The sequence below is a fragment of the Taudactylus pleione genome, unplaced genomic scaffold (assembly GCF_031769625.1).
Source record: "Taudactylus pleione unplaced genomic scaffold, aTauple2 ptg000313l, whole genome shotgun sequence".
In the NCBI taxonomy this organism is placed as follows: domain Eukaryota; kingdom Metazoa; phylum Chordata; class Amphibia; order Anura; family Myobatrachidae; genus Taudactylus; species Taudactylus pleione.
In genome coordinates, this window is record NW_028284714.1 from 505,310 (window position 1) to 521,577 (window position 16,268).

At 42.9% G+C, this 16,268-nt stretch overlaps 1 protein-coding gene across 1 annotated transcript in view; it reads left to right on the forward strand.

The window, feature by feature from the left end:
- The window catches only part of PC (pyruvate carboxylase), a 525,492-nt gene that overhangs the window by 484,806 nt on the left and 24,418 nt on the right, over positions 1-16,268 (forward strand). The window contains exon 17 of the mRNA XM_088442518.1: positions 12,660-12,904. Within this exon, the coding sequence (XP_088298644.1) occupies positions 12,660-12,904 (245 nt within the window). The remainder of the gene's footprint in view (positions 1-12,659; positions 12,905-16,268) is intronic.

Here is a 16,268-nt window from a genome sequence, read left to right on the forward strand (position 1 = left end):
ACAGCCATGATCAAAAGTTTTGAGAATGGGTATGTAGTCAGGAAGCCGACTGTCGAAATGCCGACTGTCAAATCCCGGCAGAGATCTAATGATAGGCTTTGAAATCCCGACGCCTATCATTATCCCTATGCCGGGAGCCTGGCGGGCGTGGGCAGCCACGGGGGAGGAGGGTAAGGTTAGGGGCTCCTGGGGGGGGCTTAGGCGTAGGCACCCAACTGGGAGGGGTTAGGCTAGGGGAAGTGAGGGCTAGGGAAAGGGGGGGGTTGGGCTCCCCCGGCGTGAGGTTAGGTTTAGGCTACGGGGAGGGGGGTTAGGTTTAGGCACCCCTAAAGGAGGGTTAGGGGGGAGAGGGTTAGAGTTAGTTAATTTACTTACCCCGTCGGGATTTTCACTTCTGGTCTTTCGGCGTCGGGAATACTGATTCCTGAGAATGACTCAAGTATTGGTTTTCGCATAGTTTGCTACTTCAGTGTTTTTAGACCTTTTTGTCAGATGTTACTATGGTATACTGAAGTAAAATTACAAGCATTTCATAAGTGTCAAAGGCTTTTATTGACAATTACATTAAGTTTATGCAGCAAGTCAATATTTGCAGTGTTGACCCTTCTTTTTCAAGACCTCTGCAATTCGCCCTGGCATGCTGTCAATCAATGTCTGGGCCACATACTGACTGATGGCTGCCCATTCTTGCCTAATCAATGCTTTGTATTTGTCAGAATTTGTGGGTTTTTGTTTGTCCACTCGCCTCTCTAGGATTGACCACAAGTTCTCAATGGGATTAAGGTCTGGGGAGTTTCCTGGCCATGGACCCAAAATTTCAATGTTTTGTTCCCAGAGCCACTTAGTTATCACTTTTGCCTTATGGCAGGGTGCTTCATCATGCTGGAAAAGGCATTGTTCATCACCAAACTGTTCTTGGATGGTTGGGAGAAGTTGCTCTTGGAGGATGTTTTGGTACCATTCTTTATTCATGGCTGTGTTCTTAAGCAAAATTGTGAGTGAGCCCACTCTATGGGCTGAGAAGCAACCCCCACACATGAATGTTCTCAGGATGCTTTACTGTTGGCATTGTAGTACATTATCATGTTTGTCAATGCAGCTTGAGATGATGTATGCTTTGGGACATCACCTGTTATCCTGCTGAAAGTAGCCATTAGAAAATGGGTAGACTGACCACGGGATTAACATGGTCCGCAACAATACTCGGGTACTCTGTAGCATTTAAATGATGCTCAGTTGGCATTAAGGGGTCTAATGTGTGCTAGAAAAACACTCCCCACACCATCACACCACCAGCCTGAACTGTTGACACTAGGCAGGATGGATCCATGGAGTCGTGTTCTTTTACATCATGTTCTTACCTAGAATTTGCATGTCACAGGAAAAAATAAGTTTCCCATTCTTACATGACAAGGATAGTGTGTATTCTGCAATATACTTCCAAGTTCGATATGCTATGAGATCAGAAATGCTGGTTATTTTAGTTACTATAACTTTACTGTCAGCCTGGTCCAGTCTTGCAATTCCCCTCTGTCCTCTCTCATTAACAAGATGTTTTTAACCCACAGAGCTCACAGAACTCGTTGGATGATTTTACTTTGTGCACTGTTCTCTGTAAACTCTAGACTGTTGTGCTTAAAATACCAATAGATCAACAGTTTATAAGATATTAAAACCACCCTGTCTGCGCAACAATCATTCCACAATCAGTCACTTACGTAGATAACATTTCCTATCCATTCTGTTTGGTCTGAAGAACAGTTGAACTTCTTAACCATGTCTGCATGATTTTATGAATTGAATTGCTATAATTTGATTGGCTGCTTTTAACAAGCTTGTATTTAACATATACAAACAAATTATTTTACTTCCATAAATAATGCACATACAGTAGATACACTATGCAACTTTGCTCATTGGCAGCTTAGTATGTGATTTGTCTTTCCTGTATTCTTCTTACTGTGTGTCTGGGGTGAATAATTAGACAGAGTAGGTTTCTAACTGAGTTAATAGAATTGTGGAAGCTTCAGTATGAAACTATGGACAGAACATTACTGAGCTACTGAACAAATAATCATCTACAGGTCTGCTGTCAGTATTGAAGGATTTAAAGCTTTATACACTGACCTGTGTCATCAAGACTTTCCAACTGATTTTAAAGATTTTTTCATAAGCTACTAATAGTTTTCATTTGGCAGAGAGAGCTACTTGAAAAGCAAGTTGAAGCACTATTTCATATTAGTGAATGACAAAGGCTGTGTATTACTGGGCTGACAAAATATACATAACATTGAGTGCTTATTATAATTAATAAAACCATTATGCTTCACTCTCACTAGTCAGAACTAGGCAATTTGTTCAGAGGACTTCTCTAGCAGGTAACTGACAGCTTGTGAGACGTCACAGAAATGCACTGTGCCGATAATGTAGGATGTTTCATACACAGATCTGAGGGCTCTGCTGTCACATTAGTATAAAACCTGCACACTCAGTTCCTATTAGGATACTGACAAAGTATGTAGAGTGAAATGCGTTGGGTCAGGTAATCTTTTTCTGTTGTGATAACCTATAGGTGTACATGACCTTGTGTCTGCTTTTTTTTTTTTTGCGTCTACCAATTATTTATTAAGAACTTGCAACATCACAGTAAATGGCAACTCTTTGATGGCTGTCATTTTGATCACACAACTTTGGTTTGTCACAACTACAACTGCCCCTGGTTCTTACCTTTCCGCCGCATGTGGCGGCTCCGGTAGAGTACCTGGGCACCTCTTCTCCCCTTCTGCTAGTACTTGCTGCTCCTCCTGCAGTATGCAGTATTATCACCGGTGACAACAGTGTCCCCACGTGCTGGGTTCCTACTGGCTCTGTAACATGGGCGCAGCCATCTTCTTCCTGCTCACATGACTCATTGTCCATCAATGGTGTTCCAGCTTTAGGTCACAAGTCTCTAGGCACCAGTCAGGAGATACCAAGCCCAATAAAAGGATGCACTGGCTGATTGCCAGTACAATGTCTTGGATACCCAGTGTCCTTCGGCTCCTGAGAATCTGTTCCAGCTTTCTGTGTCCACAGTATTGCTGCCTGGATCCAGTTTCTCTACGGAATCCTGTTCAGTCGGTCTCAGTCCGGTAACTACTTCAGCTGGTCCTGCTCAGTCGTTTCTAGTCCTTTGATATATCCAGCCTGTTCCAATACAGCTGTTCAATAATTTACTAGCCAGAATATTCTACACTTCCCTCTAGTCTAGTGATCAGCTAATCTTCAAGTATTGGAGACTTTATTCGTTCCTGTCTAGTTACTTTTGACCTCCCACATCCTACGCCTCATTCATACCAACCAGTACCTGTTACCGACTTAACTCCATACATAGGAACTTCATCAGACCACCCAGTTTCATGCATTCAGTGTCCTCACTGACTCCAGAACAAAGATCCAGTCCGGAAACACAAAATCCTGTTGATCTGACATGGTTGCAGTGTGTTATGCATACATATGATTATACCCATCTTCTTCTTTAGAAACATATTGGTATTTCTGTTGCTGGATATTTTATAGGGAGAGTTCTCATGTGGGCAGGCAGCCTGTGACATTTCAGGAGAGTAGGCAAGTGTGAATTAAATTCAGTATCTGCCTCCTTATTCAGTACATGTTGAATGACTGCACTATAAGTGTATTGTGATTCCTTTCCTCCTGAATGACCAGATAGCAGAACATGCTTGTTGAGCTATCTCGTCTGCCACAACCACCTACATTTTTTGACGAGTTTGCAGCAATTTCTATACTTGCTGCTTAGTAAATCTGGGCTTTCTATATTTGTAATGGGAAAAAACATTGTCATTTGATGTTCTGTTGTTATTCTAAAGTCTGGATTCTCAGCGGTTCTTCTGTGGGTTTGAGATTAGTACGGTGTGCGAAATCTTTGTAAATTTTCCCATAAGTGAACACATTTAATTCCCACTTGATCGATATGTTTAATCCGATTGATATATGTGGTTGGTTATAGAGGTTATGCAATATAGTCATACAACATATCTTCAAAAATATAGGTATTGCAAATATGACACTTCTATAGATGTTACAAACATTCTGTATAGTATATCTTCTCCTATAGATGTTAAATCATTTACCTGAAAGGTAATCCAATAATTCATTGTTACCTAATTGTTGAGCACTTCAATCTCTCAAAGCATGAGATTACAATTGAAAGACCATTCTCTGCAGCGTGCATACCTGACATTCAGGGATGGTTTAAGAGAGGAGGGGGCCTGTGTGCGGACTACGGTAACATGACGCCCGTACCTTGGTACATGGGACACATATGCTGTATTGCCATTTTCCTGGTGATTTGCACTGTTACTGCAGTGCCAACGTGGGTCTCTAGAGAGGGAAGTAATAAACATGGGTGCAGGTGTGGGCCCCCTGGACCCAGGAGCTTGTGTGCACCGCACTCCTTGCACTCATTATAGGTACACCAATGGTGACATTGTTGGAGATACTGAGCCTGATTTGGTTTTGCACGCAAACCCGATGGTTTACATACAAATCTGATAGTGGGGCACCTGCGCATCTGTAGGACCTGCTCTACGCATGTACAGAATGGGTCCTACGTGACTACACGCAGTGCCCACTAAGCCGCAGCCCGTCAATCATTTAGGTGCGGGGAGGGGGCGGCGTCTGGGTCCTTTCCTGGAAACGGAGGTGAGGTGTGGTCTTCCGATGTAGACTTCCTGGCCCCGGCAGCGTGAGGCCATCCTGTGTAACCTGAGGGTTATTCAGATGGCTGATGTTCACGCAAGTGATCTTTTGATTGCGTCCTCGGATCACTGATGCATGAAGGGGGTGTCTTTCCTCTATAGACGGCTCCTGCTGCTTTTGCATATATGGCTGCTGCGTCCAAAGATTCAGCACAGAAGGATGCGCCTGCCCCGCATTTAGTAGTCCACATCCGCCAGGGGGGTGTCGTGGAAATTTTGCTTTGGGGGCTACCCTTGGTCTAGTTACACCGTTGCCCATAGGGGTCTGTTCAGTCGTGTGAAGACAATGATACAGTACGCATCCATGAGGTACACGCAGTAGCCCCTAATTGCATGAAATTGAGGTGATTTAAGGGTGATGACGGGTGCCTTTGCTGCCATTCCAATTCCACATTGTGGACATTACCCCTAATGGAATCGTTCCTTTTGTTTATATAGAAGGAATAGCTGTGAATAATGAAGAAGAGCATCAGTGAAAAGCATGTATTGTATTGTACTAATCCTTATTTCTAGTGATTACCTTGGAATTTTATTGGAGGGAATGTTACAGACTTATGGGGAGATGTATCAGTCCTTGGAGAGCAAGTACCAACCAATCAGTTCATTACTGTAATTTTTCAAAGGGCAGATGCAAAAGGGCAGATGTACCATAGCGGCACCTGTCACGCTGCTATAGCTGTTCCTGTTTCTCCTCTTATCAAGGCAAAGCCGAATGCGATAACTTATTAGCATCTCAGCCGCCAGAGTGGGGGAGTGAGACCCCCAGCGCATCAGCCTAGTGCTGATTTGTTGTATCTTACCCCATGGCTGACCCCACTGCGCAGAGATCTCACGTGCAGCCTGAGAGCACCAGGTATACCGCCTGGCCACCACAGGCTAGTACACCAGCAGGTGATCTGGCCGTTGTGTGAAAAACGTATAAGCCACAAAAGTGTGCTTATCATTTTTTAATAACATCTGAATGAAATTGTTAGATGTTTGTGGATAACATACAAAAAAGTGATCTGGTTTCATGAATACTGAGGTTCCGTGTAAGTCTCAAATAACGCTGGCTATAGCGCAGTTGGCACTTACCACCTCCAGTGGCATCACTAGGACAGTGGGGGCTGCACCGGGTGACACCAATAAAGCAGGGCAGCATGACACAGGTCACAGCCCCAAAATGGCACAAAACGCTAAATGCCGCTTTGGGTGTCACCACCCATAATGATGCCACTGACTACCTCTTCTTACATCTCCCTGGCAGTCTGTAAAATGAGTTAGGACTTTCTTGAAACGCTCCTGGATAGAGGAGGGGGCCCGTCCGCAGTCTCTGTCCGGGGCCCCGTCCTCTCTTTCCGGCAGCCGGCTAAGTTTTAAAAACATGCACCCATTATAGAACGGAATGTAGTCAGGAAGCCGAAATGCCGACCATCGGCTTCCCGACTGTCCCGGCAGGGGTCTAATGATAGGCGTCGAAATCCCACGGCTATCATTATCCCTATGCCGAGAGCCCGACGCCCGGCATACAGACCGAAGGTAAGGCGGGCGCGGACAGCCACAGGGGGGGAGGGTTAGCTTAGGACTCCCAAAGGAGACTTAGGGTTAGGCAACCCCCCCGGGAGGGTTAGGCTAGGTAAGGGGGGGGGTTAGGGTTAGGCATCCCCCTGGAGGGTTAGGTTTATGCACCTCCTCGGGAGGGTTAGGTTTAGGCTGCGGGGTGGGGGGGGGATAGGTTTAGGCACTTACAGGGGGGAGGTTAGGAACCCCTAAAGGAGGGTTGGGAGGGGGGGGGGGGGTTAGAAATAGTTACTTTACTTACCTTGTCGGGATCTTCACTGACGTCGGGATTTGAACCGGATTTTATACTGATCCCTACTGATCCCGCCCCTGACTTTATCCCTCTCCAAGGTTTGATACAACTCCCCCTTAGTGAATAAACGTTTAAGGAAATGCACTGTTAAGGAAATTACAGGTATAAGGATCTATGATGGATGCTTATTGCATTTCCAGTCCTCATTGTTATGCTTCTTTAAGTTTTATCCTTCGCTCATAGAAAAAGATCCCCTTCTCTGTGCCTGTGTAGTAACAGCCCCCCTGTGCTCTCCCTGGCACACATTTTGGCAAGCTGTCTGGGCTTTAAAAGCAACAAATTGTAAGTGTTAAATGTACATTGGGATTACTGCCTTTTTTAGTAGTGATTAGCAGCTGGCATCTCACCCTGTGTAAAAAGCTTGGCATGGTGTAAGAAGTGCAGCTCGTGTGTTTTGTATTTCAGGAGCCCAGTCTTTGTCTACAGTAAGTATGATATTTCTAAGAGGTTATTGTTCAGATCTTAAACTGTGTAACCAGAGTGTGGGCTTTTATTTAAGCAATATTCACAAAGACTTGTTTTGGCTTCATGTACAAACGGTGCATGTTATTTGGTGGCTTTGAGATGGGTGTGAGCTGTACCTGCTCCCATATTCTCTGAATAATCCAGAAGATGTGCTGCATTCACACAACTTGTGCTTAGATGTGACCTTCCTGGATATAATGACCAGATTTATGCAATAGAACTCTAAACTGCTGTTGTGCTAATCTGCTTTGAGATGTAATTTGCCATAATGTCCTTTTCTTGCTATAACATGTTCTATTTTATAAGATGTGCCAGTTTTAGTCAGCAGCAACCAGTAACTTTGGCAAAACCCCCCGTCTTCGGCAGACAATGGGGTTATCTCCCTTTAATAAAAAACCTGTACTTGCCGCTTATTTTGCAACTGGTTAATTTGTGTCTGGCATCAGAGTTTGGGGGAGAGCCTTTGAAAAGCATAAGATACCAAGGTTACATTTATTTATGGGAGATGAACCCTAATTTCCATCACCAACAGCTGGATTTAGGGTGGCTATCCGGGTTTCTGCCAGGCTAGAAACTGTTCACTATATTTCTCTGACAAATTCTACCCCATTGAAGCCTGTTTAATAAGGGTTGTGGCTGTATATGTTCCACTGCAATTCTCTTATCGCTATCACCATCTCAAGATAGCTGTACTAGGTTCAGCCAGCAGAATAAATTATTTAGATAAAGCATCTTTTCAAAAGAATTAACTGATAACATTTTTTTCTATAATTTTTTTGTTTGTTAGACGAATGTGTAACTGGAAGCCAAAGCCAGTCTTACAGTACTTAGCACAGGACCTCGACAAATCCCGGTCGCCAGGTCACCATGGCGACCAAGTTTTCAGACCTGGCGACTGGATTTTGCAAAGCCTGGCCAGCACTGGGATACTGTTTCTGCTCCCAGCGCCGGGTAAGCAGAAGTGGCTGTTATCTGGTGAAGGGACCTCCTGGCCCGTTCCACCAGCGCCAGCAGTAAAGTGGCGGTGGGCAGGACTTGGCTCCGGGTGCGGGCTTACTGTGGCCCGTCACCCGGTAGCCTTGATACAGCGGTGGGTGTTTGGCGAATGGCTCGCAGTCCAGCAGCCAATAGGAGGCAGACGCGACGAGCCAATCTCTGTATGAGACGCCGCTGAGCAGGAAAGAGCAGTTCGGTGGCGAAGGGGGAAGAGACCTCCCAAAGAAGAGAGAAGCGTTCCGGCAGCCGCGGAAGAGGCCAGAAGACGCCGTGAACAAAAGAGAAGACAGGAGGCGCCGGCTGAAAGAAGAAAAGAGGCGGCGCCGCTGGCCAAGATGGGCTAGCGGCAGAAGAATGCGGCTGAGGACCATAGAGGACTGCAGGGGTGGGAAGTGAAAGAGCGAACGATGCTCCCCCCCGCAGAGGCCTACTATTAACCCCTCCCTAGACCATCAGGGTTGTCGGGCACTAAGCCCGTGGGGTAAATCAGGCAATAGGCCTGTGTGCATATAGGCGGGCACAAGGCCAGGGCTCCATAGGGCATTAGGCCCAATATAAGGTATCTGCCCCCCAAAATAGGTGTGAATGACCTGGGTGTTAGGCCCAGGTCACTAAAAGGCAAATAGGTGGGCCACCTCAATCATGTGGGGTAGTGTAAAAGGTTTTGGTTTGGGACGATGGTCCGGCTCCTATATTTTTAAGCCGGCTACCAGATTTTAGAAATTTGTTGAGCCCTGACTTAGCACGTGTAAGAACAGGCAAACTTGGACAGTTAAGTGGTAAATTCAGCCTTACCGCTCCCCAGCCGGTATTCCCCGGGAGCCGAGCTTCCTTCAGGTACCTCAGCAAACTTTATTTTTAGTAAATGGTGTGTTAATCAATTTACATAATACTAGCTGTTGTCTGTGGCTTCACCCCCAATGAGTGTGCCAACATTTTTTTTGTTTGAGGTGTTCTAGTTGTTTTGTTTTGCATAGGGGACCTGTCGCGGGATTAGCCCATGTGACGAGCAATGCTATACAGACTGGTGGCAGCAGTGCCTTCACCCACCACTCACAGCAATGTCTCACTGTGTTCTGTGCACAGACTGCTATGTATGTAGCCTATCTATTCAAGTGATCGTGGGCCCAAAGCATCTCTCCCCCCACCCCTTACAGGCCACGCACGATGTCACACCTACAGTGCATCTGGAAAGGATTCACAACGCTTCACTTTTTCCACATTTTGTTATGTTACAGCATGCTTGCCTACTCTCCCGGGACTGTCGGGTGCCGCTCCCGACACCCCGCAAGACTAGGCAAGTCCCCCGGAATGGATGCCGGCACCCAGCTAACCCCCACGCCAGCCGCAAATGTGGGCAGTGCGGGGGTGTGATGACGCAATTCGCGGTGAATCGCGTCATCGTAGCCCCGCCCCCTGCCTTATAATACCAGTAATATAGGCATTATAAAGCGGGGGGCGGGGCCACTGACGCAATCGCGTCGGCCCGCCCCTCCCGGATTCCCCTGCCGAAATGTCGGCAAGTATGTGTTACAGCCTTATTCCAAAATGGAATCAATTAATTTTTGTCCTCAAAATTCTACAAACAATACCCCATAATGACAACGTGTAAAAAGTTTTTTTGAGATTTTTTGCAAATTTAATAAAAAACAAAAACAAACAAACACTAAGAAATCACATGTACACAAGTATTCACGGCCTTTGCCATGAAGCTCAAAATTGAGCTCAGGTACATCCTGTTCCACTGAGATGTCCCTACAGTTTAATTGGAGTCCACCTGTGGTAAATTCAGTTGATTGGACATGATTTTGAAAGGCATACACCTGTCTACATAAGGTACGAAACTGCCCAAAGATAAGTGTGCCAAGCTTGTGGCATCATAGTCAAAAAGACTTGAGGCTGTAATTGCTGCCAAAGGGGCATCAACAAAGTATTGAGCAAAGGTTGTGAATACTTATGTATATGTGATTTTTTAGTTTTTTTTTTTATTTTTTTATTGTTATTATTATTAAATTTGCAAAAACCGAAAAAAAAAAAAAAACTTTTTACACCTCATTATGGTGTATTGTGTGTAGAATTTTAAGGACAAAAATGAATTTATTCCATTTTGGAATAAGGCTGTAACATAACAAAATGTGGAAAAACTGAAGCATGCACTGTATCTCTTGCATTAATGATGTCAATAAATTATTTTTAGCTATTGCTCAACCTTGTTGGATGGAGATAAAACAAAGTACAGGTTATTTCTAGGAGTTTCCACTACACAACGATGCAGTTTTCATGAAAATCCGATCATTAATTTTTGCTCCAAAAGGAACAAACAAACAGACACAACATTCTTACTATATTAGTGTGAGATATAGATATATATATCTATCTATCTATCTATCTATCTATATGTATATATGTGTGTGTGTGTGTATATATGTGTGTATATATATATATATATATATATATATAGATATATATAGATATATTATTGTGTGTGCGCACACACACACATTTGGTACAGTAAATGTAACAAGTATTACAGTGCCACATGCATACTTCTCTCCGCGTATGTAGGATAGCTATGTCCTCCTTTCCTCGCCAGAAAATAACTGTTCCAATGGACTGAACCTAAGGCACATGCATTAATTAGGTCAGTTATCATAACCTTACACATACACATTATAGTGAGGTGCACTGAAAATGATTGAAATTACTTGGATAAAGAACAGAACATCTGCTTCTCTGTATAATATACACCCTAATCCTCAGCACTTCATATCATTGTTTGCCCTTCTTAAATAGGTTGGTTTATGCAGGTGACCTAGGATAAGGATACATAATCACTCTTGAGCATTGGAGCGTTAGCTATTCTTTTTATTACGTGCTTATTCACAAAGTAAGCCTAAGACCTAATGAAAAATGTCTTTTTGTTCACACGCAAACACAATAATCTGAAGGCACATGTAGCATTGTGTACAGTATTATAGAACACTTTATTTATTTAGGAGTGAGCACTTGTTGCTAAACAGAGAGGTGATTGGTGTCTGTTGTGTTGCCACTATAGGTAGTTATGTAATATTAATTGTACATACAGTAGTTAATAGTAAAAATCATTGATACTATTGCTTATGTTGGGCTGGGATGATTATAGTAGAGTGGTCCCAGCATCAATAATGACTAATTGTATATTTATCATTACTGTTGTTGGTGAAGTCAGATTATAATTTTGATATTAGAAAAGTTTAATAGAGAAGTTATTTATATTTCTTGTACATAAGAGACTGGCTCTCACCAAAGCTGGTTTTATATCTGTGTATTACACCCACATGGCTGTAGAAATATGCATCTGTTCACATCAGTAACACTGCAAATCTGTCTGTTGAATCAGACTTCACTCAATGAAGACTTACTTGCTATGGTAACTAATGCATGTTGTGCATCTCTACAGCCTGCAAGACTACCGCTCAGGTTATTTTCTAAAAAAACCTCACACATTTTATTATCTTTTGTAACAATTTCATGAAAATCACAAACATTTTGTTGCTTTATTTCAATATTTTCTTCAACCCTGCTATGCACTAACATACTGTAACAAAATAACCTTCTATATTTCCCATCATTGGCCAATGGTTATTAGGGATGGGGAGGTATGTCTGTCCCACTCAGTGTTTTTCACATAAAACACAATTTTTATGGTGTTTTTATAAAAATATTACCCAACCTAATCTAGACATGATTACGGGACAGTCCCCTGAAATCACCATCGTCCAGCTGAATAAATATGCATGACAGTCCTGCAGTAATGTTGCAGTAGTGTCCCGTAATGGAGAGTACAATTATGGTTCCCAAAAATGTTTTTTATCAATGTCATTTTTTTAGCTACAAGTTATATGAATTACAAAATACATATATTGTACAGCTGTGTCCTTTTGGTTGAATCGACGTGCCAGGTCCCATCTGACTGCTCGCGTTAAGCGTCTTTTTCGTGTCTTTTTCAATGAAATACGTATTTGCACTGATGAAATAGATATGCGACATTTGTATATCTGTGCGGCTCAGTCTGAATCGATGTATGAAGTGCTGCCATGCAGCAGCCTCGGCTTTTTTCCTTGCTAGGGTCCATTGTGCTTCGTATACAGATTCAGTTGCACACAGATATACAAGTGTCACATATTTGATTAATCAGTGCAGTCTCATGAAGTGGTTTTTCACATCCATTTGTGATTAAGTTGCCATTTTGGGTGAAAAAGACCCTCAACGCAAGCAGAGTCAAACGAGACCTGGCAGCTCACTCACGCCACATGGTGTATTATTATTGGAGCTTATTTCCTGTGTTGTATGTTAAGGGAACCTTATTGTATTGTGTTTGTTAAATAGCCAAGAATTACAACATAACTTTGCACCAGGTATCGGGCAAACACTTGGAACTGTATTTGTTGCTTTTATTTTGTTTTGTTTTTTGTATTTGAGTGTATTGTAGTATGGTGATTGAATAAACAGGGTGTACAGCATACGTAGATCTCTCAGAACATTTTCCTGATTCTGCGTCCTTATTTTTATTCCCCCTTCATCATCTGGCAATTTACTTCTATCCTTAGGAATTAGTCTGGACAAGGTGTTTGACTACAGTGAGTACTGGGAAGTGACGAGAGGTCTCTATGCTCCCTTCGACTGCACAGCGACCATGAAGTCGGGGAATGCAGATGTGTATGAGAACGAGATCCCTGGAGGCCAATATACCAATCTTCACTTCCAGGCTCACAGCATGGGGCTGGGCAACAAGTTCAAGGAGGTGAAGAAGTCATATGCCGAAGCCAACAAACTCCTTGGAGATGTCATCAAGGTAAGTTTCTTCTGTGGGGTGAATGGTGGATATTGAGTCACCACCAGTAAATCTACAGCCCTACCTGTCCATATGAATTAGGGATGTGCAGGCTCGGTTCTACTCGGTTCCGTTCGTTTTTTTTTACCGAATCTTATTGGGTATCAGCTGTCATGAGTTTTGGATAGCCAATAAGATTCGGTAAAAAAAAACGAATGGAACAGAGTAGAACCGAGCCTGCACATCCCTAATATGAATGAGCATAGATGTGATTTGATAAACATTATAGTTTGGAATGGGTTATTGCGATATGTGACATCTTCATTAGCATTAGAGGACTTTCTATAGCACAAGTCAAACCTCAGTCTCAAGTAATTGTGTACTGGCCTTCAAACATACAAGCTGGAGCTTTACTTTCACCATGTATAATTGTTTTGCATAGTGACTGTGTACATACTGTAAGAGAAGATCCTTATATATTTTATCATGTATGTGCCTTTCCTATGCCATCATGTATTGCTTTGATAATAAAGGAACCAATATTATACAGTACCCCAATTATTACACAGTACAGACCCTCTCCCTCCTCATGTATATACGGCCTGGCAGTAAGGACTATCCTTAGACTCCTGGGGGTACGGTGTCCCTCTGCAGAGTAGCTGGAAGATAACTGCTTACAATAACATCTACCTCTTGAAATAACAGAAAAACATGGGTGAAACTACCAGAAAATAAACCTCAGTGATCCCCATTGTGCATAGAGCTGCCAGCTAGAGATAATCCATGTACACTTCTTGCTGGGGGTTTTTTATTGCGTTTCCAGGTTAATAATAATTAATGTACATGCAGGTCAGTGCATGAGTAGAAAAGAGACATGAAATACAATGACAACCATTAGGCTGGAAAGAAATGTAGCATTGGACTTCAATAACGTGAGAATAGATAAATATAGCTTAATATATAACATATTCAGACAATGGCAAAACGAAAACATTTCCACATTACAGTATACCAACCCTACAAGAGCTGCTGTGCATCAGGCCCATGGGACAGAGACAGAGGCAGCGTCTGTCTGAGAAGGGCACTTAGCAAAAACGGAGTTGAGTCATTTAGACCAAATGCATTCAAGTTTGGATTCAGCACTTCTGGCAAGGTACATATCTGTCATGCTTAATGGTTGATCAAGAAGTGCAGTAAGCAGGGCCTGTAGATGCCATGCATGAGCAGGCATTCATATTTTAACAAGCATACATACATTAAGGACGTATTGTCTAGCACATTTATCTAAAAGGTCTTCATCCACCACCCCCTAGGAACAAACAGGGTTAGGGATAGCTCAAGGGACCTCTGGTGAAGAGACCACTAGAAGTACTCTGTCTCAAAAGGCCTGTACCTTGGGACAAACTAATGCTAGAAGTTGCTCAAAGGAGCGTTACATTTGGAACATATAGAGCTGGAACATCCTCCAACCTACATAAACAGGAATCAGTAATACCCTGTGCAGTATATATAATTGAATCTGTTAAAAGCAGATCGTGGTAGTGTAGTGGTTCTCAAACTCTATCCTCTGGTCACCTAGCAGGTGCAAGGGTTTATTCATTACTCTCTGAAGCATTTTAAAAGTTCTTCAAGTGAGATAATTATTTCACTTGTGATTCTGTGTAATGTGGAAAACATGTACTGTTTGGGGTTCTGAGGACAGAGTTTGTGAACCTATGAGGTAGTGGATAGTCACACCTTCTCCTGTAACGTGGCCAAATTCGCTCAAGTCTGCACAGTGATGGGCCTGCAGAACAGAGGAAAAGACACATGAAGCATTACGATGTAGGCCAACTATAGGCACAAGGGTTGTTTTAGCGAATATACACCCAGACATACAATGGGGTGTCAGGATACATAGCCATAAATGCACCACCTTTTTTCAATAATTCATGGGTACATGGCGGGGGGACATAAATGACTAGTAACAAAAGGACCATAAAATAATCTGACATGATAGCTACCCCTCTGGAGGAGGTGTGCGAAGCGTAGAATGCTCAGCCAACATAAAGTCTTGTAAGAGACATTAGCTTACCCCCACTAAATGAGTCTCAGTTAAGCATACAACGTCTGATGATGGCGGATCTGGAGGAGGACCAGGGATCTCTTAATTTTATCATTGATATCCCAGGACATTCAAAGATAAGGATTTAATTTGGTTTACAAGCATTAGTAGAAATCGTACTCCAGCATAACCTCAAATGCCAAGAAGCCCGTGGAGTGTCAGAAAGAAACACATAATATGTGCATGTACTTATCAAATACAAAAAAGAAAGAAAAAAAACAATATCAAAGAAACAAAACAACATAAGCAAATAAACCCAGCTCATTCCATCCCGACCCCCGACTCTGTATACCTAACCCCAACTTTGGCATACCTGGTGTCCTAACCTGAACCCTACCAACTAACCTAGCTGGCTGTGTGGCAGAACAACACCCCATGAAAGATAGGTGGCGAAATGAACAAAAATTACCCTAAGAGAGGGGAGTCCTCCGGCCAATGATACCGTGGGTGACATACTGTAGGAGTTGGAAAGGGGGACAGCAAGAAATAAGGAGTATGAGAAACAACAATGCAAACATTATGGTAGTGTAACAGGACAATATAAGACAAAACAGCATTGCATAATTCACAGATAATAAAATGAAAATTAAGATCACCAAGCCCGTAAAGGACATTAGTAAGTAGTGACATATAATTGAAAGCAAGCTGTAAATATACATATAACAGACCAAACAACAGTACTACACACCAGCTTGAGATATACAGTAGTATCACTTAGCCATAGGTAAGATATAGGATGGATACTGCGCCAGTCCTTAGCCATTTGTCTGCGGCCTGGCATGTGACGTTCAAGACACATAGTAGCTTTCTTAGGAGAGAGGAAGAATTTGGTCTCTGTCGGCAATGACTCTCAAATTGGAGGGAAAGAGTCTGGCATACGGAGGTTTAAGTCACACAAATGTCTCTTGGGTAGAAATTGAGCCCAGTCCTTCTGTACTTCCATGGAGAATTCTGGGAACACAGATAACCTTAGTGCAATCCAATCGCAAAAAAAACAGTATCACGGTCATGATAGTAATTTGCATATAAAAGTTTGGGAAGGGGAGCCAGGTGGCAACACTCTTGTAGGTATTATTATACATATAAGGCGCCACAAATGGTCACCTAGCACCGTACTGGCTGCTAGTGAGCATACAATAAGACAGTCATACAGTAAGACACTATACGATAAAACAGTAAAAATAAGAAACAAATAACACTATTACTCTAAGCACAGCTACAGAAGCAAGGGGTATGATGATGAGCCCCCTCCACCGCAGAATGCAAAGTAAGAGCTTCATG